This window comes from Salvelinus alpinus, chromosome 22 (assembly GCF_045679555.1).
Source record: "Salvelinus alpinus chromosome 22, SLU_Salpinus.1, whole genome shotgun sequence".
Lineage (NCBI taxonomy): Eukaryota > Metazoa > Chordata > Actinopteri > Salmoniformes > Salmonidae > Salvelinus > Salvelinus alpinus.
In genome coordinates this window covers 11192473-11202280 of record NC_092107.1, presented here as the reverse complement: position 1 = coordinate 11202280, position 9808 = coordinate 11192473, and the positions used below count along the sequence as shown (strand labels likewise).

General features: G+C 43.6%; 1 protein-coding gene across 2 annotated transcripts; it reads right to left on the bottom strand.

Annotated features, from left to right (window-relative positions):
- Positions 1-1915: 1915 nt before the first annotated feature.
- On the bottom strand, positions 1916-9749 carry LOC139549725 (sushi domain-containing protein 6-like). 2 transcript variants are annotated; one of them, XM_071360432.1, is made up of 5 exons: positions 9541-9749; positions 7239-7345; positions 6634-6837; positions 4589-4730; positions 1916-2829 (listed from the first exon to the last, which is right to left on the bottom strand). In XM_071360432.1, exons 2-5 carry the CDS (start codon positions 7330-7332, stop codon positions 2505-2507), a joined length of 765 nt encoding a protein of 254 aa, XP_071216533.1. In that variant the 5' UTR covers positions 7333-7345; positions 9541-9749; the 3' UTR covers positions 1916-2504. The 2 variants fall into 2 exon arrangements, with proteins under 2 accessions (XP_071216533.1, XP_071216534.1); XM_071360433.1 differs by having other exon boundaries at positions 1916-2826; positions 9541-9746.
- Between the last annotated feature and the right edge of the window lie 59 nt (positions 9750-9808).

Below are 9808 nucleotides of genomic sequence, written 5' to 3'. Positions count from 1 at the left end.
TCTGACCTAGTTTTATTCAGTTAATGTAAAGTTTATGCAGTACCCCCAGACTAGTTATAAATTGTGTAACGGTGTAGTCTACACATTAGTCACTCTAAACACAGCACACCATGTGTAAATGGCATCACCTTTAAGTTTGGCGGTGCCAAATAAGTTGAACATATCATGAACATAACACCCATATGTATAATGGCCACAATAGTTACAAATTAACTGGCACTTTAGAGCAGAGGTGTCAAACATACAGCCCGCGGGCCAGATCCGGCCCACGAGGGGTCCAATCCAGCCCGTGGGTGGTTTGAGTAAAACTAAAAAAACAATAATATACAGTATGTATTTTTTGGGGGGTGGGGGAAACAAACTCCATATACTTTAAAATGACTAAAACCAAATCTAAACTGTGTAAAATGATAATGGACCTACATTCATAGTTTCTTGACTGTGTCCAGCTCACGAACAATCACAGAAATTAAAGCTATCCGGACAACGTTGAAGACGGAATGCGCCCCCCCCCCCAACCATAATGCACCCCCCCCCCCAACCATAATGCACCAACTCTGTTTTGTCAATGGGTCTTTCCATTCACTAACTACAACCTCAAAATCAGGGCTAACACAGTAATTTCTCAACTGATTCCAGTAAATAGGTCAGTATAGTAGTTCTGCATTCCTCATAAGCGGATGTTGTACTTCTCCATTTGGACACAGTTAGCAGGCTTGACAAGTTAAAGTGAGTCTACTCCACTTCCCTCACAGTGCCTTGCCCTGGCCATCCTGCTTGTACAAAGTTCTGAGTAACATAACAGAAGAATGAGTTGGTCAGATCCCATGTTACAACTTGGCTAAAACTATACTTTTTATATCATGGATGGTCAGTCCTACATCCTCTGACCATTTGAGAGTGGTTAAATTTCTCAGGCCCATCCTTCAGCTTTTTACTGAAACGGGGTGGCTTATTGTTTCAACTGCTGATAGCCGCTTTAAGCTGAAATTCCCACATAGAACTTTAACTTAATTATTCAACATGACCTGGTTATTACAGTCATTTGGTGTCCCAAATGGTGCCCTATTCCCTACTTATTTTTTTACCCCCTTTTTCGTGGTATCCAATTGGTAGTAGTTACTGTCTTGTCTCATCGCTGCAGCTCCCGTACGTGTAACAGTATAACTTTAAACCGTCCCCTCGCCCCGAAACGGGCGCGAACCAGGGACCCTCTGCACACATCAACAACGGTCGCCCACGAAGCAACGTTACCCATCGCTCCACAAAGGCCACGGCTATTGCAGAGCAAGGGGAAACCCTACTTCAGGTCTCAGAGCAAGTGACGTAACCGATTGAAATGCTATTAGCGCGTACCCGCTAACTAGCTAGCCATTTCACATCCGTTACATACGGACTCGGGAGAGGCGAAGGTCGAGAGCCATGCGCCCTCCGAAACACAACCCAACCGCACTGCTTCTTGACACAACGCACATCCAACCCGGAAGCCAGCCGCACCATGTGTCGGAGGAAACACCGTACACCAAGCGACCTGGTCAACGTGCACTGCGCCCGGCCCGCCACATGAGTCGCTAGTGCGCGATGAGACAAGGATATCCCTTCCGGCCAAACCCTCCCTAACTCGGACGACGCTGGGTCAATTGTGCGCTGCCCCAAGGGCCTCCCAGTCGCGGCCGGCTGCGACAGAGCCTGGGCTCGAACCTAGAATCTCTGGTGGCACAACCACTGCGCCACCCGGGAGGCCTATAGTGCCCTACTTTTGACTAGGGTCTATAGGGCTCTGGTCAAAAGTAGGGCACTTTATAGGTAATCGAGTGCCATTTGGGTGCAGACTGTGTCTCAGATCAACCATGCGATCTACTTTCCTTTGACTAATTCTTCCCAGAGAGCACCATAACTGAGTAAGGCCAAGAGGTTTTACAATTAGAAACAATGTTGACTTTTAGTCTTCTGTGCAATGCAACAATTGCAATATTATGTATATGTTACATTACATACATCCATTACATTTTTTCCTATTGAAAAGAAAAAGAGAAACAACTACATTCAATGTCTATAACAAATAAGTACATTCTGGGGGTTTCTACCCCCAAGTCTCCCCAAACTGGTCAATAATTCTAAGCAGATAGGGGAGAGGTGCAAGGTGGGAACAGGGTCGGTCTGCTGGTTTCTATATCGACGCTACAACTCTGCCATCATCGCAAATCATAAACCAACAAGAAGGACGTGCAGGTCCCTGTGATGTAACAGTAATGGCATTACCAAAGTCACCTCAACAAATGAGGCTCAGGTCCCATCACTGATGGGATATAAACCATGTCTCCATGGCAGGATACGTCTCATAACATTACAAATAGCCAATCAGAACTGGTGTGCTATGTATAAGGTTAAAACCTGAAAAGAAAGTCGATCCATGCTGGTAGGCTTGAATCCATATAAGTGCCTGAGCACATGATTTTACAAGTCAGTACATCATTGGTGGGTAACACAAATACGCCAGCCACTCAAATGTCCTTGTCATCGGGAAGTGCAACTTGTATGGCCCGCACGTCCACCTCACTCTGACTCTCTCTGGGACGGGATTGGATCTCCTCGTAAGGGGGCGGAAGGATCTCGGGGCTTTGATTGGATTGATGGATAAGGTGACTGGAATCTGATTGGTTGTGAGCTAATGATGGACCTGGAGCCTCCTGGGCCAATAGGAGCTGGGTGGGCCCTCTGCAGGGGGGCAGGTGTTGCCCCCAGCTCCCGTAGACAGCCTCCTCATAGGTGGGCAGAGACACAGGCAGGCCATCCACCATCAGATCCATCTGGTCAGAGGAGCGCCTGCTGAACAACAGTAGAGAGATGATCAGATCACTTCACAGACAGCACTCACACAGTGGGTGGATTTACCTACAATCTAACTTGACACTACAGCTATGAAACACCCAGCATTGATGATAAGATGACTATCAAACCACTGAATTTCCTTCATCCTCCTCCTCCTCCTCCACAGTCTTTCAACTTTCACTCATCAGATTATAAAGATGCTTTCATTACAGGATGTGATGCATTTCCAAGCCTCTACTGTACAAAGCCACTACAGCGCTGTAACCACCCAACAGATCAACACACCTGATTCAACCAATCATCAATCGTACACAATGTGTAATGGCGGATGGTTGTAAATCTGAGTCCATAGAGGTGCGCTCAGGTGTTCCGCAAGGTTCTATTTTGGGCCCACTGTTGTTCATTTTGTATATCAACAACATTGGGGATCTTATTGAAACAGCGGATGTTCATTTTTATGCAGATGATACTGTTCTTTATTCAAGTGGTAGTACTTTATCTTTAGCTTTTGAAAATGCCCAAAGAGCATTTAACATCATACAACAGAATCTGTATGATTTAAAGCTGATTTTAAATTCGGGTAAAACAAAATGCATGGTATTTTCAAATGTCAGGCATGTTACAAATCATGTCATTGCTACATTGGCTGGACATACTATAGAGAAAGTTAAAGTGTACAAATATTTGGGTGTGTGGGTTGATGATAAGCTGAGCTTCACTGTGCATGTAGAGAACTTGATAAGGAAGCTCAAGCTGAAAATAGGATTTTATTACCAATATAAGGCTTGTTTTTCTTTTGAGGCCAGGAAGGAGCTGGTACGATATACATTACTGTCGGTTTTAGATTTTAGTGATGTTATATATATATATATATAACATCACTAAAATCTAAAACCGACAGTATATATATATATATATATATATCTATATATATATAGATATATATATAGATATATCTCAGCCACTACCCTGAGAGCACTTGATTCAGTGTATCATGCAGCCCTCAGGTTCATTTCAAATCAGAAACGTCTAACACATCATTGTGATCTCTACAGTGCTGTTGGCTGGTCGTCATTGACCTTGCGTAGGCTTAAACATTGGTATACACTGATTTATAAGGCCATATTGGGTAAAATGCCATTTTATCTCTGTTCTTTTTTAGTCAGGTCAGTAAATAAATATCAATTACGGTCCCATTCTGATTTGCTTCTAACAGTACCAAAAATTAGAACAGGACATGGTAGAAATAGTTTTAGTTACTAAGCTCCGTGGTCCTGGAATTCTGTCATGAACATTTAAAATGTGATGATCTAGTTTCGTTGGTGGAGTTTAAACACTTGATCGATGTATATATCATAGAAGAGTGTAAAACCAGCTGTTTTTAGTCAAGACGTTTGTGTTTTTAATGTACAATGTTTTTGTTGTGTTTATAGTTGTTTAATGTTGTGTTAGTTTAGGTAAGTTGTTTTGTCTGAAACGTTGTTCCCTCTGCTGCTATTGGACCAGGTCTCTCTTGGAAAAGAGATGTTATCTCAATGAGAAAAAACCTGTATAAATAAAGGTAAAATAAAAAAGAAATGAAAAAAATCAAGACCTTGGTTAGCTGAATCAGGTGTGTTAGTCCTGGGCTGGAACAAAACCTACGTACACATGCTCCAGGACCAGGGTTAGTAGTGACAACACCGCTATAGAGGATCCAGTCATATGAATATAGCTGTGTGAGTGACAGGGATAAGAGCCAGTCATATGTGCCTACCTGTGTGAGTGACAGGGAAAAAGGCGGGACTTGATCACCAAGCAAGCCGTGGTGGTGAGAAGGAATATGGACACTCCCACCGCCGTCGTGGCAACGCTGGGGAGTGAGTGTGCCACCTGGTCCTCATAGTTAACATGTATGTCTGAGAGAAAACACAACACAAACAATCAACACACACACCCATCAACTACCTACAACACACTTAGCTGTGGTCCAGTGCGTTAGTGTGTGCACTCACTAACGCCCCCGAACGCACACTGTCACCCTGGACCAGAGCTACAACACACTCAACAAATACATTCAGGAAGTACACACGTCATTTAGGTGAAACATACTACTGATACACATATGGACAGTATAAAACAGGGTCTCTCAAAAGGGAGTCAGTCATGCATCTGCAGGTGTGGTTTCCTATATCCATGACGCACTACATTTCCGTGAGGTTTAATATGGCAGAGGAAAGAGACTGGTTAGTTTGGTGACTTTGCTCACTTCCCGTTTCTTGATGCTGGTTTCCTGCCTCGATGCATCACAGGCCGAAAGAGGAAGCAAGAGGCTCTAAAGTAGCATGTTAAGAATCTGCTATGTCGGCTTTTGCATCTCAAGGGTCATTGACCTCGTGTGGAACTACGGGGTTGGTACCAGAAAGTTACGACAATCAAATCTTAGCACTTAACAGGCCACACACCATCCTGTTAACCACCCTAACACACTGCTCAGCTCTAGTGCCACTCAATGCTCATGTAGGCTATACTCAAGGTCATTGAAACTATAGCACAACAGTCATGGAGTGGTATCGAGTGCATGCTTCCACTTGCCTCTTCCACATTCAATAAGACATGGGTGGGCAATTCCAGTCCTCGAGGGCCTGATTGGTGTCACAGTTTTGCCCCAGTCCCAGCTAACACACCTGACTCCAATAATCACCTAATCATGATCTTCAGTTTAGAATTAGAGTAATCAGCTGTGTTTGCTAGGGATGGAGAAAAAGTGTGACGCCAATCAGGCCCTCGAGGACTGGAGTTATCCATCCCTGCAATAAGAGGACGAATGAAGGAGGGTGGTCATAGCATTGCTATTAATCAGCTTATGAGATGACTATGTGGAAGAAAGCCATGTAACATTTAAATCATCAACTCATAACCTCCATGCATGCATATACCCAAACCCGGAATCAGCCAAAGTAATTGTTAGGTGTCTGAGTTAATGCATTTACAAAGGCGGTGAGTGATTGAGTACAGAACCTACCTTAAATCACACTGCAACCTTTGACCTGACTGTAGTTAACCTAACACTTATCTCATATCAGTCACTCATGGACATACTCCACACACATGCGCTAGACCAGGGATGGGCAACTGGCGACCTCCTTTTGTAGGCCCGTGGATCCATTTCCAAAAATAAATAAGCTGCAATTTCAACATTTGGTTGTGTGCATCAGCAGTTTTTCTCTTGTTATGTCAGTCACTGACAGTCACTCAATTAGCCCATTGAGTGACATTTTTTAGATTGGTAAATTTGTATAGCAGCCAGCTAGCTAAATGTATAGTAATCATGGTCTAATACTGACCAGGGGACCCCCATTGATTTTGTTAGTCACTCTCACTCAGATATCATATTAAAAACTGTTTCTCTCTCCGTCCCACGGCAAAATGAGTAGAATTGCAGGAAATTGACTTGTCATTTTTTCCCAAAAATTTTAAAATCTTCCCTCCACCCCATGGCAAAACATGTAGAATTGCAGCAAATTGTCTTTAAAACTGCAACATTTTATCTACGCCCCATGGCAAAATTGCAAGAAATGAACAATAAAACATCAATGTTTTCTCTCTGCTGCCACTAAAATGTTTTGCTCGCAAAGTGGGGCTCTGACTGCATATGTGGGTATGGATGTGGGTACACAGACCCGTGAGCCACCGCAGCCCCTCATGATGAGTTCAGATTTATTGTGCCCCCACCCCCATCAAAGTTGCCCATCCCTGCTCTAGTCCATTACACTAGGAGCAAAGGTTTACCCCTCCTCCCACACGGCCGTAGTGACTCACCTGGTGTGGACAGACAGGTGGGCACGCTGGGGATCCATTTGCCGTGGCGGCAACGCGAGCTGTGCACCTCTTTTGGGATGGTGTAGCCGGGCTCACAGAAGTAGTAGATCAAGCTCTTCTGTGGGAAGCCTCGGCAGGGGGAGGGCTCGCAGTGGAAGCCCCCGTGTTCTGGCACCAGAGGGTGGCTGCAGTTCCCTAGCCTGCCTGCGGATGAGGCATACAGTTTAGTTGTCAGACCTTGTTGTTAAATCTAACCGGCAGTTATTGTATCTCAAAGATCTGTGAATCAGGTTGAAGAGGAAAAAAGCTTTTGGTAGAGAGTTTTTTAATAGATACGGTCGTATGGATGGGGTAAGACAGGTGGAGTCTGGGAGGAGGAGTCTTACAGGTCTGGGGAGAGGGCTAAGTATCATTGCAGCATGATGCAGGTTGTATGTCCAGATAGCCATATAATTAGCTCTTACAGATGGATTACAGCTTTTGGGTGCAGTGGTGACTGTTTCAACAAGTGCATGGTGGTGCAACTTGGATGCCTAGCAGAGGTGATGACCGGGGTGGGCAATTGTGGGTGGTTAGGGTGGGTGGTTGGGGAGGGAGACGGGTACCTGTGGCGAGGTCTGGAAGGGCGACCAGGAGAAAGAGCCCGTAGCCCAGAGTGACGTGTCCACACAGCCATAGAGACTCCCGCCGCGCAGACATCAAAACAGTCTTCCTGCAGGTGCAATAAACAGAGGACTCAGTGCCCTGCAGATATTCACGCACATACATATGCATACAAACAAGCATGCACGCATGTGCACACACACAGTTGCAAAATATCGACAAATATCTAATCATGCACTTGGAAAGCCTCCCCTTTTGCCCTAACAAAATCAGGGGACAGTGGTTCACAGCTGCAGCTACCATAAACACCCACAGCCTGACTCTTAATGAGTGAATCATTCCCCAACCCTGTACCCTTTAATTTCCAGAAACTGGAACTAAACTTGGGTTATTGTTTAACACCGGACATTTATCTACATTACTTATATGACTGGTCGTGTTTTTTTTTTCTTCACCTGGCCCATATTTCCTCTCTTAGCACTGAACTTCACACACAGGTATGGCACAAACACAAATCCCATGGTGGGTTTCGGAGCGCTTTCATATTGGGGGTGCAAGTCATCTCTGGAACAGCAGGGGAGGTCCCTGCCAACACCATGTGTGCCGTTCTCACATAGCCTACAGGTGTAGGATCTTAAATTGAGCCAGTTTGCTACAGCAGGAAAATAATCCTGCAGCAACAGGAAATGTGAATTATTTTGTGGATTATAATTAATTTACATTTTTGTAGGGGTTGATACAATTTTCATAAGGGAAAATCCAGTCTGAAATTTCTAAACATTATTTACAAATTTCCGAAGCCTTTTTAAACCTCAAACACACTACAAATGTTATATTTCCTGCATTGCTGGAAGGTTCTCCTGCAACAGAGTGAACACATTACTATCCTACACCTGTATCTATCAGGCAGTGAGCTGTGACCACAATGTAGGTGGGTGGCATCTTACTCACCATCTTATTAAAACATGCCTTCTGTTCATGAACAAGCTGTGAAGTATGCCATTAGAAATTGCTCCAGTTCCATTATAAAGCACTACTTTAAAACGCAACACTATAAAATGAAATGTAATGAACATCTATCAATACATTTACTAATGTAGACACAATAAGTTGTCATCAACAAATCTAGTAAAAAATAAACATGTTTTTCTCCTCTGTATGGATTTGGTAACTGTTTGTCTTCTGTGTGCCTGTAATGATTCCCATGTTTGATAGGTTAGTTAGTTAAGCAACAAGGCCAGAGGGGGTGTAGTATATGGCCAATATACCACGGCTAAGGGCTGTTCTTAAGCACGACGCAAGGCAGAGTAAAAATAAATGTTTTGTCATACCCATGGTATACCGTCCGATATACAACGGCTTTCAGCCAATCAGCATTCGGGGCTTGAACCACCCAGTTTATAATCAGCATTATAAACTGGGTGGTTCGAGCCCTAAATGCTGATTAGCTGACAGCTGTGGTATATGAGACCGTATACCAGGGGTATGACAAAACATTTATTTGTACTGCTCTAATTACGTTGGTAACCAGTTTATAATAGCAATAAGGCATAGCTAAGGGCTGTGTCCAGGCACTCCACGTTGCAGATCTGCTCTGATTGTCAAACTACCCAGCTGCATCCCTGTGAGATGGTTCTGCAAGTGTCATACATGTATGACATTGACACACAGTAACACTTTTCATGCCATCCCACTCATCCAAGAGGTATAAGCAAGTGTTCAATTATAATATGACTCACACTACCTATGTCTTTGTGTTGTCATGTAAAGTGAGGAAATATTATCAATGGTCATTTTATGCGTCCTATCAAAACACATCCAGGCACAAATTATAAGGAAGGACCTTGTAGACTACGGCAGAATATGGTAAGCAAAGGCTATTGTGTTAATCAAAACCAGGTAGGCTCATAGAAATAAGGCTCGTGTTTGTGGTACGTTCATGACAAACCGACTAAATAGCCTACCAGCGCTCGCTGAACATAAATGCGAAACGGAGCGGAATGCACAGGTGCATACCCAGAAATCACCAGATATCCCCAAATAAATACAAATGCCAAAGCTGACGCATTTAAAACATATCCAGAATACTAATATTAACATTAAAAATCCCAATTTTCTTTAGCCGACTAAACTCAACTCCCAATAATTCAAAAAAATATTCCTACAGCCTACATCAACACTCTGTCCTACAGGCTCGCTATATCCTACATATCACATGCTCTTTTATTGGGGTTAAACTTATCTTTAGGCAAGTTTAAAAAAAGACTTGGCTAAAGATAACCTCTCACCAATAAGGCTACTCACCTGTAGATTCTAGATAGGAATATTCCGTCCAAGGACTAGTCCAAAATGGTATAAATCAAAACTTCCCCGTCTGTTTGATATACGATCCGCTCGAGATCAAAATCTAATTTGTTTTATTCGACAAACCTCCAGATGAATGGGGCATATAGCAACAACTGGATCTATTTCTCAGCTGTGTTTTTGACAGTATCACAGGCTCCAGTCCCGACTACGCGCGCTGGTGACATTGATCGAGTTAGTTTTGCAGGGTGGGTGGAGTTGCCTCATT